Raw genomic sequence first — 16579 nt, 5'->3', positions numbered from 1 at the left:
GAGGCTGAAAATAGAAACTCAAAATGGTTCATATAATTTCAGTAAATATTCCTAAAAATGGCAGAATGCACAAATTCAAGGACTTTTTTTACAACCTCTTGAAAAACCATGAAATCAAGGATTTTTATCTTTAGATTTTTTTTATTACTTATTATTTCCAGTTTGGGAAAACATGCATGGCAAAAATGTATAAAAACCTAAAAGCTAGTTTATTCAAAATTATCCAGTCATCTGGAGCTTTAAGGTGGAAATACCGCAAAAGAATAAAAGCTGTCTCATCAAAGAAACACAACTATCTTCAATACTTTGTTCTCTATACTGAGGTTACTAATAAAATCTAAGAATTTAAAATTAGTTGAAATAATATCCATAAAATTTGGTATCATCTGACGATATGACATTTGTGAGCCAAAAACACACAACTCTAATCAATTGTTTATGTGTTTTATACAATAACCCTGCTATAGGTGTAGCACAGAGCTCCACCACGGAGAGGAGGAGCATTCCACCTCTCAATATAAGCCCAAAAACCCAGCCGCCCCCCCGGATCTGTCAGTGGTCCTCCAGTCTACCCCCTACTAAGACTTCCAAATCCTGTGTACTCATCAGCTGCGGTTAAGGGGATCATAGTTTCTTTTAAAGTTTCAGAGTCATCATCATTTTACTGTTCCTCCTGGACTAAGAGGAGTCCAACGACTTAAAATCACGCTCATTGACTGTATCTACCTGCAGAAATCTTCTGATTCCTTGAAAGTTTCCTTGCACGCCGGCTCAAGATGCCAGAGCCAACAAAGAAAGGTAGGAGTCCTGATTACAAATTGCCTTCATGCAAACAAATCTAAATTACACCTGCTGCTCTGTTGGTTTTAACCAAATTCTGGGTGAAAAAGTAATTTCTTTAGGAGAGTTAACACCTGGGATGCAAGTTGAGAATTTATTTCTATTAATACGTCTTGAGGGAACAGAGCAAGCTGCTTCTCACAGCAGGAGGATCCATCACTTTGCCTGCCAGCCTGTACAAAGGAATCCTCAAAGTGACTTTGACAGTGGTATTGTATTACTGATGCATGTGTGTCTCTGCCATCTTTGGTGCAAGAAATGACCTAAGGTCTGTGGATGGGCAGTGTTGTTGCACACCGGACTTCTCTGACTGGAGAAACATACGTGATGGAGAGTGGTGCAGGAATGTGGACAAATGCTCTCAGCCAGACACAAGTGAAGCTCTCAGGAAGGATGATGCAATTCCATGAGGAGAGGAGAAGCCATACAAGGATAAATCGTCTAAATGCCTTCCTGATGACTTGTGTAGCCCAGCAGAAACAGCCTATTTTTTCCTCCGAGACCTTCCCCCTCCACATCCAATTTCAACCAACCATAGAATCACAACCCGTCTTTTGTCCCGCCCTCTTGTTGAACCTTTCTTTTACAACATAACGTCTCTCATCTGTACCATCATGTCCATCAACACACTGCTTGTGCCTGTCATCATATGATGGTATTACCCCTTGGCTCCTCATTAGTAAAGCCCTCTCCAGGTCTGATGTCTACCCAGACATATCAATATAGAAAAAAAAATTTATGCATTCTTATGTTTTTGGGTAAGAGGATGCAAGATCTTAATAATTTTAATATTCAACTGTTTGGAGCTTCAACGCATTAAACACTAGACATCCAAGTAGATTGTTTTAATGGCTATTTAAGATTGGCCAGTATGTTTCTGTATTTAGACTTTATGCCCATAGTTCCTGTGCAAAGTTTGCCATAACACAGATGCTAAAAGTCAGGCTTGGTTAAATAATTTGATCAACCCCAACCACCCTTCATCCATCTGTAAAGGTTTTTATTTAGGAATGTCCTGAGGACTAGGCACAATTCTAACACACTTCCATCACCATTCCAGAGAATCTGTAGCTTATAAGGGTTAAAAGGATAAATCAGGATTTTCATCAAGATTTACTTTTCCTATTCAGTTTTTAGGATCTTTTCTTCAGTCAAATTCTAATAGGTTGACTCTCCTCCAAGTTTTGGTCAATGGCAGCATAAAAGCTGTGTTAGATGTAAGCTCAAAATACTTTTCCTCAAGGTATAAGCTTCCCTCCCAAGCCTGGCTATCAATGGCCATCTGTTTTATGGTGATTATAGTTCGATCAGTACCTGTATTTATTTAGAAACAAAATGTCAAAAACTAGACTTTTTTTTAACCCACAGGTCCCATCCAAAATAATCTGGAACCACTTTTAAAAAACTAGGCAAGATCCTAACACATTTTTCTGATAAATTGAGAATTGCCTCTACTTTGTATAGAATAGTCAAAAAACAGTTTCATCTTTTATATGTAATTTAAAAACAATTTGATTTGAGGGTCGTCTCTCTTTTTAGTCATTTATCGTTTAGAAAGTGTTGTTTGTGGAGTCAGAAACATCTCATGTACCCCTTTGGTGTCCATCTACTTCCATAAACATTACAGATACTCACAGAGAAAAAGCTATGGCAAAATAAAAACGTTCAAAACATTCCATTCTGCTACTAACACTTCCCAAAAATAGCTACCATACCAGCAGATAAAAGAGCGGAAAAGCATTGTTCTTTAAATGAATCTGAACAGCTGAGGAAGAGGGGGGCCAGTACTGTTATTTTAGACACCCAAGTCAACACTAGAAATGGTCGTCTGTGGGTCTCTTGGGAAACAGATTCTTGTCCCTGGAATAGTTCAGAATGAGCACACTTTTAATCCCTGTGCCTTGTTTGGTGCCATTTCCAACTATTGCAGCCCAACCTCTGCCTGCCACTTTCCTGCCACTAAAGATGGATCACTTAGAGGTCAGGCACTTTCCCATTAAACCTCTTCTCCCATGCCCACACGGCCTTCTGGGGCTGTCCTCACTGTTTACAACATCTGAGTGTCAATGCTGTCAAGACAAATGTCCTCACCTGATCATATTTATTATATCCAGTCCATCACTCTCTCCTGACTCTGCCTTCTGACTATGTTGCTTAGTGATATGAGATATCAAATCATTAATCAAAAGGCGGTAAAAGGGGGAAAGGCTGTCAGCAGTTAATTATCACATAAGGGTAGTTCTCATCTAATATCAACAGTTGCCAAAGACGAATGGAGTCAAAGACACAGAAAAAACTAAGCTAGGAACATTCTTGGTATCAGACTCTCTTTGCCAACATCATAAAGGTTTATTTAAGGAAAATATGAAGCTGATGGTAATTTGGCTCTCATTTGAGCCTATATGAGCCCTTCTGTCTGCAGGCCAGCATGGACAACAGCTGCACATACCTGCAGCCATGTCAGCTGCACTCGGAGCCCTCCGGGAGTAAAACAAAACCTTTCTCCACACTCATTATCTCAGCAGTGATGAGACAGAGAGAGACAGAGGCCCAGTCTTAGATAGATGATGTGACACTGCAGGATTGTGGTTGGGCAGCCAGCAATGCATTGTTATGAAGTGAGATGGGAGAGTGGTTAATTTTGAAACTGAGAAGGAAGGCTAATGGGACTCACTACAAATGACACTACAGGAAGAACCTTGGCAATTAGACTTAGACTTTGCTGTTTTACACAAGTACAACACACAACTCAAAGGAGAGAAATATTGACCTGAAATGGCAGCTCACTATCTGAACTACATAAAAAAGGTGAATCACTACATCCTCTATATGATAGATATTACAGTTTCAGATTACAATAAAAATCATATTTGGCCTCTCAGGACTCCTACTATCATTTCTCTGTTTATCCCAAACACTTTCTTAATTACCATAATTCTCTTTAATATGCTCAGACTGCTAAGACGTGTTGTAATTCAATAGTTGAAATTAAAACTTCAGTCTCCAACATGACCATATATTCAATCAAGAAAGTATTTTTATTTCTGCTCAGATCCAGTCTCTCTGGCCCTATCATGTTTGCAATGCCGTTATACTGAGCTCAGAGTTCGTTTTAGTTTATTCCCATTCACAGGGCTGTCTCAGATTAAATTTTTTAACGTAGGTTATTAATTGAGACAAAGCATGCACGTTTATTTTCGCAGTCAGGACAGTAGACCGGATGACTACATTAAGATCAGAGTATAGATTTTTTTTTAAATGTGGTTGTGTGAAGTTTTTTTCAGTTGCAATGCAATGGTAGTTATTGTAATCAGAATCTAACCAGTAGCAAAGGGTGCTCCAGGGAGGGCAAAGGAAGCTCTCATTAGAAGCTCTTGAGATGCAAGCTAATGTTTAATACATATATGGTCAACTTGAACTTGGATTTCTGCCATCCTGTGACAACTGCAATCTAAAAACCTCTCATTTTGGTTTATGCAAACCCAAATTTATTCATTTTTAGACCATGTTTGTTTTCTCTGAAGAGTTACCCCCACTTAATTTTATCAGTCACACCCATGCCTAATTACTCCCACACCTGCAGAATCGCAAAATCCCTTAAAATAAACATGTCCGCCAACATAAAGCGGGCTAAAGGATCTCACAAAGCAACACACTGCATTGATCATGAACAGATAAGAAACAAAGTCATGACATCTATCAGCCTAGAAAGGGTCACAAGGTCAGCCATTTGTTAGTCATTGGGAAATTAGCAAACCACAGTTATTATAAACAAATGAAAAAAACAAACAGAACAAAGAAAAAACCTTCCCTGGAGGGGCCAACCTACAAAAATTACTCCAAGAGCACACTGACAACCCATCCAGGAGGTAACAAAAGAACCAAGAAAAACATCTAAAGCACTGCAGGCCTCACATGCATCATTCACAACCAGTGTTTATGAGTCATCAATAAGAAATAGACAAAGAAAAACTGGCATCCATGGGAAAGTGCAAGGTCAACACACAGCTGGCCAAAAAGAATACAAAAGCCCGTTTCACATTTTTCCCCAAGAAAAATGGTGTCCAGGAGTTCTGGGAGTATATTCAGTGCACTGATGAAGTGGAAATCTCTTGATGGTAGCGTTTTTCCACGATAATAAATGGATTCATTTGAAAACTGTATTTTGTATTTGTTTCTAGGTCTGATATTAACAATTGTTTCATTATCTGAACCATGTGTGACAGAAGACTGAAAACAAGAATCTGTATTTCACAGTCTTAGGATGGTTTATATACTGATTACTGATTGTTGCCAGGTGGCAACCATTTAGGCACATGATTATTGTAGTCAGTGGATGCTTAGCAAGTGATGGTGGGGTGGAGCAGGAGATGGATAGACCTCATCTGCAGTAATATGGGTGTCACTCTGGTCTGTTGTGGTGAAGAAAAAACTGATTTACCAGTCTAGGTTCTGTCTCTCGACTTTGGCCGTGAGATGTAAATCATGACCGAAAGAACAAAATCCTAGATACAAGCAGCTGAAGGTTCAGGCATCTGATCAGGATGGCTTCTGGGCACCTACCTCCATTTAAAGGTTTTCCAGGCACAATCAACAAGGCAAAAAGGGATGGGCTCAGGGCAGACCCAGACTACAAGGGACTATACATTCCTTTTGGCATGGGAAAGCCTTGGGATCTCCTAAAGGGAGATGGATAGTGTTGCTGGAGCTGGATATTGTTTTGTCCAGCATCTCCTTACAATGCCCTCCCTGCGCCAACCAGGAATTGTTTTCTTCTCCATACACCTGAAAGTCACCGCAAAGGCTTGGAAAAAGCAATTGCATAAATCCCAAGATATTTTAACTCATTTTCCTGACTGCTTTGACTCTATTTGAAGTATTCTATTAAAGAACAGTCAGCTAATGCAGCTATTTGTGTAAAGAGTCTGAAGCTATGTTGACAACAAATCCCCCTGCATTATAAACTCTGTAAAGTTTTTAAATCAGTTTAAGTAAGACGGTAAGGCGACAGTGAGGTTAAGAGGGATCAAGACTTTTTTGTGTACTGTATAAGGACCATATTATCTTGTGACATCTGAGTGCCCTACCAACATGGGGCGGTATATATGGTGTGATCCCAAATGTGTGTTCAACATGTTGCTGATATATGGGCTCCCAATTTTAATTTCAATTAGTCAAGAAAAGACAGATGGCATACAAATTATGCATTAGGGAGGTGTCCTTTGTGAATAGTTAAGTCACCATGGAGTCCAACCATGGGGCACCATTTATCCAGCATAATAAAGCTTGTTGGTGAACAGGCATCATAGTGGGGGTCAATGTGTTCAAACAGAAGAAAACAAAAAGGTGATAATACCATTTGCATTAAAGACATTAGACAAGATGTCTTACCGCCTTGTCTGACATTGTTTTGTTTGTCTTTCTGTAGACGAGATGCCAAATGGTCAGCCAGAAGGTGAGTGCACATTTTATCTCCTGGTCATCTCACAGTCTAGCAAGCAGATTAGAGCTGCCAAAGATGAGCAATCTTCTAAATATTTAGTTTAAAGACAAATAATCGCCTAAGGAAAACCAGACAAATCAAAATCAATACATTTTATAGAATCACTGTTGAAATTTACACTTCAAACATGCTAGGACAGACCTGCATGGATGCAGGATAGAAATAAATACATCTTGATGATAAAAAGTGTTGTAAAAGTGCCAACACAGACACATGGGAGTGTAAATGTGGAGCCAATAGACAACAGTATGGATGTGTTGCTGCTCTCTGGACTCATCTGTGACGAGGCTGTCAACATCTCATGCATTCCTCTCCCCTACCAGCTGATCCCCCTATGTTGATTCAGCTGACAGCCCTGCCATCCCATGTGAGCATGTTGCTGGCATCTAACAGGCTTTTAGCGGGGACTGGGGGTTTGACCTTGGAGCCATAGCATCTTGGGTCTCCAGCATGGTCGAGGGGGGAAGAGCTAATCTTTTTAGGGTCTAACTAAAAATAATCCAGGGGACAGTTCCGATAAATAATTCTGTCAACTCATAATACTTAAAACCATACTAAAAAGATGACATGTTTAAAGATGACTTACTGAGCCCTGCAAAAGATTTAATACCACTTGAGATTTCTCACATAAGACTGTATGACCAACTCAAAGTGGTAGAAAATTGTGAAATGGAAACTGGAGGGTACATGGCTTTTAAAACGTTTTACAAAACAGAAAAACACGTCTGCGTGGGTCAATACACTGTGATTTCAGCTGTTTTTGGGGTACATCTCTACCAGCTTTGCTGAACAAGAGAGCTAAATTGGGTGAAGAGAGTCTGTGAATGTCAATTTTTGCAACTTGCCAAAGATTCTCATGTAGATTAGTGGTCTACATGAGGGGCCTCTGGTATGGACTTTGACTATGCCATTCTAACATATGAATATACTTATAAACCCTCTCTTTGTAGCTCTGGCTATTTAGAGTCATACTGGTAGAAGGTGATCCTCCAGCCCAGTCTCAAACATTTTGCTTCCCTGTACCTGCTAAAGAAAAGCAATCTTAGAGCATGATGTCGCCACCACCATGTTGGAGTGGAGAGATGGACTGTTCTGTATGATGTGCAGTTTTACCATTTTGAATATAGGCTAAAAGGTTATTTCACTAGATCACCTTTGTCCACAGGTTTGCTGTGTTTTTTACATGGTTAAGGCCAAACTTTAAACAGGACTTCTGACAGTTTTCTTCTTGCCGCTCTACCACAAAGGCCAAATTTGTGGACTGTGCATATAATGGTTGTCGAGCCAACAGATTATATGGTTCTCTGCAGCCACCCCAGAGTTAACACGGGCCTCTTGGGTTCTTCACTGGTTATAACTAAGTCTGCTTTAAAACTTCTCCACTACTTTATCCCTGACCTTTTAGTGTGTCCCTTGGTCTTTCTGATGCTGTTTGGCTAGCTTACCTCTGGAGGCTGCACTGGATTTTATTTAGATTTATTGGAGTAAAGATGTGCATTTATGAAATAAACTGAAAACAATGCATCACCTTTTTAACTTCCACTTCACAGTGATGGATCAAGTCATGTAAAATACTTTTAGGTTTATGGCTATAACATGACAAAATTAGGAAAAAGTTGTATTAATACTTTTGCAAGGCACTGTAATTAGTTAACTTCACAAAATCAAAAACAGAAAGTGAGTAATAACTGCTTTAAAAACAGCCTTTTCACAACACAATGCATGTAGTAATTGACCCTTCAAGTGCAGATGGGTAATTATCTGTATAGTCTATATGTAACTAAAGTGTAAGAACTCTAAAGAATAAGAAGTCTGTTGTGGTGACGGGTGTATGCTCAGATAGGTGGGTGGAGAAAGATGTGTTTCTTCGTCTGCGTGTTTGTTTTGGTGTGTATGAGGGGGTGAACGAGTGGCCTTGCAGATGTTGGAGCTTTGTACCTCATTTAAAACAGTTGCTCCATCCACCAATATATCTGTCACATGCTCAGAAAGTGTTGCCCCAGACAGTAACGGTGCCCCAACCGTACCTGAGATTTCCCTGGAGGTTTCTCCCCCACCAGGTGGGTAATGCTGCCACCTCACTGTTTATATCACTGCACTCACACTGTGTTGCACCCCTTGCACATTCCACTTATATCACGCGTTTTTTTGTTGTGTGTCGTCACATTTTTTTAAATTCACTCAGAGGCCTGAAACTGCAGTTTCCTTGCACCGTATGTTCACACAAAAACTTAGTTTACATAGTTCAGATCAGTCAAATCTAGGTACATGTGCTCCTCTAACTGGAATATGTTGCTTTTACTAACTTAAGCTGTGGCTGTCTTTATTAGTGATTCTGTATGTCATATAGAGTCATCAAACAGGAGGCATATAAAGGGATTGGGTTCTTGTTAATATCTGTCTAAATTAAATGCTGCAAGAAATCAGATAATACTTTAAATAAATCCCTGCCCCTTGATCACTCTATAGTATAGATATGCAAAGACCAGATATACAGGTCCTTCTCAAAAAATTAGCATATTGTGATAAAGTTAATTATTTTCCATAATGTCATGATGAAAAGTTAACATTCATATATTTTAGATTCATGGCACACTAACTGAAATATTTCAGGTCTTTTATTGTCTTAATACAGATGATTTTGGCATACAGCTCATGAAAACCCAAAATTCCTATCTCACAAAATTAGCATATTTCATCCGACCAATAAAACAAAAGTGTTTTTAATACAAAAAACGTCAACCTTCAAATAATCATGTACAGTTATGCACTCAATACTTGGTCAGGAATCCTTTTGCAGAAATGACTGCTTCAATGCGGCGTGGCATGGAGGCAATCAGCCTGTGGCACTGCTGAGGTCTTATGGAGGCCCAGGATGCTTCAATAGCGGCCTTTAGCTCATCCAGAGTGTTGGGTCTTGAGTCTCTCAACGTTCTCTTCACAATATCCCACAGATTCTCTATGGGGTTCAGGTCAGGAGAGTTGGCAGGCCAATTGAGCACAGTGATACCGTGGTCAGTAAACCATTTACCAGTGGTTTTGGCACTGTGAGCAGGTGCCAGGTCGTGCTGAAAAATGAAATCTTCATCTCCATAAAGCTTTTCAGCAGATGGAAGCATGAAGTGCTCCAAAATCTCCTGATAGCTAGCTGCATTGACCCTGCCCTTGATAAAACACAGTGGACCAACACCAGCAGCTGACACGGCACCCCAGACCATCACTGACTGTGGGTACTTGACACTGGACTTCTGGCATTTTAGCATTTCCTTCTCCCCAGTCTTCCTCCAGACTCTGGCACCTTGATTTCCGAATGACATGCAGAATTTGCTTTCATCCGAAAAAAGTACTTTGGACCACTGAGCAACAGTCCAGTGCTGCTTCTCTGTAGCCCAGGTCAGGCGCTTCTGCCGCTGTTTCTGGTTCAAAAGTGGCTTGACCTGGGGAATGCGGCACCTGTAGCCCATTTCCTGCACACGCCTGTGCACGGTGGCTCTGGATGTTTCTACTCCAGACTCAGTCCACTGCTTCCGCAGGTCCCCCAAGGTCTGGAATCGGCCCTTCTCCACAATCTTCCTCAGGGTCCGGTCACCTCTTCTCGTTGTGCAGCGTTTTCTGACACACTTTTTCCTTCCCACAGACTTCCCACTGAGGTGCCTTGATACAGCACTCTGGGAACAGCCTATTCGTTCAGAAATTTCTTTCTGTGTCTTACCCTCTTGCTTGAGGGTGTCAATAGTGGCCTTCTGGACAGCAGTCAGGTCGGCAGTCTTACCCATGATTGGGGTTTTGAGTGATGAACCAGGCTGGGAGTTTTAAAGGCCTCAGGAATCTTTTGCAGGTGTTTAGAGTTAACTCGTTGATTCAGATGATTAGGTTCATAGCTCGTTTAGAGACCCTTTTAATGATATGCTAATTTTGTGAGATAGGAATTTTGGGTTTTCATGAGCTGTATGCCAAAATCATCCGTATTAAGACAATAAAAGACCTGAAATATTTCAGTTAGTGTGCAATGAATCTAAAATATATGAATGTTAAATTTTCATCATGACATTATGGAAAATAATGAACTTTATCACAATATGCTAATTTTTTGAGAAGGACCTGTACAATGCTTTGAAATTTGGGCCAGAGACTGGCTGATCACTTTTGGCAAATGTTAGAATGCTAAAAACTGTTTAAAAGGACAAAAAGCAAAAATCAGACTCTAGCAATTAAGTCCGTCTGGTCTTCAGCTGTTTATACCTACCTCGCCTGAACAAGCGCCGTCTTGTCAGGTAGCCTGTGTTTGTGCTCTGTGCTCGCTGCTCCAGCCTGGCACTTTGTCTGCTATACAGAGTCAGTAGCAGAGGGGAAAGAGCCTGTAGAGACTGATGGGAAGAAACCAGAGCCCACAGGGCCTGAGCCATTACAGGCTGTGGTGGGTCAGGAGCAGAACCTGGTCAAGAACATTTCGAGCCAACCAGAGCCTAGTGTGGTTGGGTTAAATGAGCAAGTAGCGCCCTCTAACCCTGCTGTAAAGGAAGAGGGCTCTGGCTCTCCCCCACCACCTGGTAAGTATGCTGGTTTAATAATGTGATTCATTCCCATGTCTCCATCTCAGTGAAACTGCATGTGGTTAACCCCTATACTCTAGAGACCAAAAGCAACATTAAAAGTGCAAACTACAATCCCCAAGCAGCTGTCCTTTTTCAAAATACTTTATGTGAACCTTTATTTGAACTTGGGTCAGAACTTTGTCCCTGGTAAGAATGCTATGGACTTCATTCTTGCTGTGTGAAAGGAGCCATGCATTTAAACCAGTCCAATATTGGTGTTTATTGGCATGCAGACATCTAGAATAAAAAGGAAATGACAATACTGTGCAAAAGGCTAATGAAGGTCTTTCAAAGTTTTTCTTTGGATTTTGGTTTGTGTCCAGCTCATTTACCTGGCTATAATAGCATATTAGTGTAGACATGTGGAGAAGATATACAGCCTTAATTTTGCAGGATATGTAAAGAAAATGGGCAGAGACAGAAGGAGGGAAGACATGCAGCAAAGGTCCCAGTGTTGGTAATCGAATCACGGATGGTTGCATCGAAGACTATAGCATCTGTATGTGGGGTGCACCCTCTACACCACGTGCAACCCCATTTAAAAAAAAATAAAAATCTTTTTTTATTGGTCTTATGTTTGTGTTAAGTTGAGATTTTCATTAACTGTAAGGCATAAATATGAAAGCTGACAGAAAAACACCTATTTATTGAATTACTGAAATAAATAAACTTTTTGTCGCTATTCTTACTACACCTGTATTTTTCAAGGTCAATTAAAAATAGTAGGAAAGGTCAGCTCACTTGAAGCAAGAAATTAGATTAAACAAGGCATCAGACAGCTCAAGACTTTCACACAGTACTGCATGCACAAGACTATCCCTTCTGCAAAAATATCACGCTTCCAGGGAACGAAATATAAAGCAAGACAGTGAACACTAGCATCTCTTTTTTGGCATTTATAAAGTATAAGATCTTATGAGGGAGTTCAATAAGCATCAGGAAAGCCTGAAAATGAGCAAATGTGAAATGAAATGTACATTGTGGTCAACAACTTTCACTATGGATAGTACATAAGCAAAGGTATTACAGACTTCTCAAAAGTGAGTAGAGTTATTTTGACCTAACACATAACATTCCACAATGCAAATTTCCCAATAAACCCCTGATTTTTAGAAGTCTAACAACATTAAAGCAGATGCAACTTGTGTGAAAGGTGAGTAATCAAAAATGACCCTCTGTATTCTGCTGTTATGAAGCTTCATTATAAGATGAATGTGCACAAATGAATACAGCTGGACTTGTGATTGCTGAGACCGTGTTTGCTTTAGATTTGCTTGTGCCACTGTTGCAAAACCTTAATTATTAATACAGCCATGGCGTTTAGCTGCTTAATCAAGTATGACTTAGTCAAGGTTTTATTTAAATGATCATTCAATTTCTTCTTTGTAAAGTTGTCAATCTGTAAGTAACACCTTTATTGGAGGTAACAATAGTTAGCAACAATAGCAGTCAACACCCCAATAACAGCCCTTTATACTTTTACCTGCTTTTTTTTCAACAGTTGAAACTAGATATTTACATGCACTATAAAGTTATAGTACAAACAGCCATTAAAAGAGACCTCTGAGAAATAATCGTGTCACATCGTTAACAGATCTGAAATTCACAATAATTAGCTGTGAACATTATCAGTAGCATGCTAATGTTAGCATTAGCTTACTTCTTCAGGCTGCAGTGCTTTATAGTCTGTTTTGAGTAATATACTACACCTCTACATGTTACTACATCTTGTGAGAAATTTCACTTGGACTTTGTAAAATTGATGAAAAATTAAGGTTGAAATTTCAAACATCACTGCAAAATGGCAGACTCACTTCTCACTACACTTGGATAGTAAAACAGTGGAAGGTACTGTATATACAAACCATTTATGTACAAACCAATAAGCAAAAAAATAACAATAATAATAAAAAGAAATTTAAAAAGAGGCTTTTATAGAACATGCTACCAAGAACTCATTTAATCTGCTGAGAAAGACAAAATGAAAAATATTGTTAAATATTCTTCAGCCTTGACAATAAAAACTTCCTAAAGTAAAAATCACTTGATGAGGCAAACAGGAGTAACGTATGGCTGCCTCAGACCAGACGCAATTTTGCTCCCTCGCTCACAAGTTTGTGAAAAACAAGGTCAATTGTTGTAATTCTGCTTTAAATGTTCAAAACACATGGACCATTTACCCTGAGAAGATTAGGCAAGAGCTTTTAGATTAGAGTGCCTTGATTGATTTCAATAGTAACTGTGCTTTTTTTCCCACAGAGAATGGCAATACAGTGAAGAAACTCTCAATTGACCTGCCTAGTAAGATCCTTTGGTTAAAACCCAACATCGTTTTAGTCCCTCTTACCAAACAAGCCTAGTCTAATTCAACATGACTAAATATAGGAAACATGATTGAGACATGTTTGATTTTGGATATTTTGTGTGTTTGGAAAGTTAGCTTTTTCAAAACTGTCCAACTGTTCCCTTGCTAACATATTAATACAAACTAAATTGTCCTTCTAGATTTTAATTAATATAAATAGGTATTCATGCATTCATGCATAAACAGTTGAAATTTTCGTTTAAAAAAAGCCCCCACAAATCTGGCATCCCTGCATAAATATTTATTTTCTTAATTTATGAATCCTTCCATCCCTGCGTGCATGCCTTTAACTGCTCGTAGCTCTCAGGTTTATGACTGCGTGTTTGCTTCACAGACTTTACAAAACTATTTCTCACAATATATTTTAAATTTCTCTTTTTGTTTAGATGATAGTACCCCTGTGGCAACCACGGGGAGAAAAGACTCAGGTAACAAAATAGTAAACAAAAGAAATTTGTGTGCTTTGACCAAAAACAGAACAGGTTTTATACAGCTGTCCCTCAACCATTCTGTCTTTAATGCCCTTGTAGGACACAACAGAGCTGTTAAAAAATTATAACAATGCATAATACAGTAGGCACTTTCCTGGAATTTACAGAATACTTTCTGCAAATTACAGTGTACTTTTTGAGAACTTACAAAGCACTTTCCTGGAATTTATACGGCACTTGCAGGGTACTTTCTGGAACTCACAGTGTACTTTTAGGAACTTGTTTCAGGTACCAGTACAGTTCAGTCCTAAAAGTACTATGTGAATTTCAGAAAAGTAACTAATAAGATAATGAAAGTACCTGGGTACAAGCCACCTTGTAATACAGTCAGGTCTCTAAACAATTTTGCAAGTTGTGGAAAGTACTATTTTACAAGTGACTTCATAATAAACCTGATCCTCAAATGTACCCAGAAACTACCATCTGAAGGAACTGTGCAGTTTCAAAAAGTACCCTGTAAGTTCTGGAAAAAAAGTATTCAGTGAGTTTTGGTAAGTAATCTGCAAGTTTCAGGTGAGCAACCTTCAGTTCGGATGTTACCTGTCAAGTGTACCTGGTACTTCTGTCAAGTACCATATAAAATGTCTTCTAATCAAATATCATCTAATACAACCTGCTCCCTGAAGAATAGCCATTGCATTCTGAAAAGGAATCTGTAGCCAGAGTAAAAGTACTCTTTAAATTCAAATTATGGATTACTCCTGAAATGGTGCCTTTTTATCTCTGTAAAAAACTTAAACTACAAACAGCAAGGAGGGGTTTAGAAATAAGCTTGTCAGTAATAAGATAGCAGAAGTAGGTTAAAATGTTAAGACAGGGTACAATAAACAAAGTTTAATAAGTCTTAATATGATAAAAGCAGGATATGTCAACATTGTGACATTGGAATTTTTAGAAGCTCTATAGCTACATAAAATAAAATTATACACTTATTCTCACATGTGTTCATTTTCACATTTGTTTTCATGCAAAGAGCTAAAATGTCTGCTGCTGTATGAGGTGTGAATGCTAAAAGTGAGGGATTGTGTCTGATTGTTGAGTTTTAGGTGTTTCTTTTATCTTTTTAAGACTATGTTCAAATAAAGTTTTCACAAAACAAAAGGTGGGTGTTGAGATTTCTTACTGTATTATTCTTACAAAGCGACAGAAGACAGCTCTGAGTTATGGATTTGTTTTTCCTTATTGATTAGTGTGGTCTCTGGGAGAGGGTCAGGTCCCAGAGGACGTGGACAAACCAATCGACAACCCACCGTTGTCTACGCTGTTGATCGAGAGCCCACAGAGTGGAACTGTCACTGTGGGTGAGTGGCAAAAAACCCTGATCATAATTCAAAAGAGAAATTAAAGAGAAACTTGTGGATGCATTAGACAGCACAGATTGAGCTTAATGGGGGCTATATTGTGGGTTTATATGAGGGACTGCTCGGCATACAGGGCACCAACCTAATAATTTTCAGACCAGGAAGCAGTTGTAGTTTACACACCACTCTGCAGAGTCTGTGCTGTTACTCACCCATTACCCCACTGAGACAGTGTCTTGAAATTATCTCATAAACACTCTTAAAAGCAGTAGATAAGATAAACAAGCAAAGGGTTAGAGATGAAGGTTAATTCCCAGGTCAGTCCGTAGAATACGGAATAGTCAAAAAACAAAGGTATCATAGTTTTAAGGGGTTTTAAAATAGCCAGTTTGCTTTTAATTTGTTACAGGGGGTGACATCACATTTGTTGCCAAGGTGGAAGCTAAGGATCTTCTCCGCAAACCTACTGTTAAGTGGTTTAAAGGGAAATGGATGGATCTGGCCAGCAAGACAGGAAAACACCTACAACTTAAAGAGACATTTGACAGGCAGACGAAGGTAAAGAGCCCATATACTCATGCACCCTCCCTCACTTCTCTAATAATGGTGCTTTTCACAAACTCTGCTACATCGCCCCATTGGCAGATCCACACATTTGAGATGCACATCATCAAGGCCAAAGACAACTATGCTGGAAATTATAGATGCGAGGTGACCTACAAGGACAAGTTTGACAGCTGTTCCTTTGATTTAGAAGTTAAAGGTTTGTCACACACAAGACGGTTAAAACTGCTTCAATCTGATCACATGAAATCCTAGTGGAAAAAAAACATGCATTTATATGCATCTATGTTTCTGCTGTCTTACAGAAGTTGAAACAGGCTCACACGCTATTGATATTCGCTCAGCATTCAAAAGAAGGTAATAAAAAATTACCAATGAGACAGCAACAACCATTATATGTATAACAGCTAATGTTTTACAACATTTTTCACATATATCTTGTTCAACAAAATGTCTAAATCCCTCAGTACAATGGAATATGAAAATAAGAAATTGTACTTTACACTGTGGAGCAACTGTGAACATTTCTCCATAAAGTAATACTACTAAATAAAAGTTTTACAATTGAATGTGTAATTAAAATGCCAACTCTTGCACTTTAAATCTCGATTTGAACAATGTAAAGCAATGCAAAGCATCCCGGTACCACTGCATTACTACAATGCTGCTTTTCAGCAATGTTGCTTCAACATTGCTTCAACATTGTGACCATACTGGCTGGGACAGTTCCTGATGTGTGTTACACAAACAACCTTATTTTGAGCTTTATCTGTACAAAGACAAAAAAAGGTTTCATTGTAAGAACAAATCATGAGTTAGCTAGGAGCTAATTCATCGATTGACATCAGAGTTATGACTTTGTGTTGCTCTTATAGCATTGTTTTCTAGTGTTGGTAACAATTGCAAGTCTAATTAAATGT

General features: G+C 39.0%; 1 protein-coding gene across 12 annotated transcripts in view; it reads left to right on the top strand.

Moving 5' to 3' along the window:
• Window positions 1–557: 557 nt before the first annotated feature.
• mybpc1 (myosin binding protein C1) overlaps window positions 558–16579 on the top strand; it is a 45560-nt gene continuing 29538 nt past the window's right edge. For 5 of the 12 annotated variants that reach the window (XM_047389134.1, XM_047389133.1, XM_047389132.1 and 2 more), the window contains exons 1-10: window positions 558–798; window positions 6269–6295; window positions 8332–8403; window positions 10678–10893; window positions 13198–13239; window positions 13690–13731; window positions 14985–15095; window positions 15505–15653; window positions 15741–15858; window positions 15965–16016. In XM_047389134.1, the coding sequence (XP_047245090.1) occupies window positions 777–798; window positions 6269–6295; window positions 8332–8403; window positions 10678–10893; window positions 13198–13239; window positions 13690–13731; window positions 14985–15095; window positions 15505–15653; window positions 15741–15858; window positions 15965–16016 (851 nt within the window). In that variant the 5' untranslated portion in view covers window positions 558–776. The remainder of the gene's footprint in view (window positions 799–6268; window positions 6296–8331; window positions 8404–10677; window positions 10894–13197; window positions 13240–13689; window positions 13732–14984; window positions 15096–15504; window positions 15654–15740; window positions 15859–15964; window positions 16017–16579) is intronic. The other 7 variants (XM_047389141.1, XM_047389140.1, XM_047389135.1 and 4 more) reach the window with 6 other exon arrangements.

This window comes from Girardinichthys multiradiatus, chromosome 17 (assembly GCF_021462225.1).
Source record: "Girardinichthys multiradiatus isolate DD_20200921_A chromosome 17, DD_fGirMul_XY1, whole genome shotgun sequence".
NCBI lineage: Eukaryota > Metazoa > Chordata > Actinopteri > Cyprinodontiformes > Goodeidae > Girardinichthys > Girardinichthys multiradiatus.
This window is presented reverse-complemented; position numbering and strand designations above follow the sequence as displayed.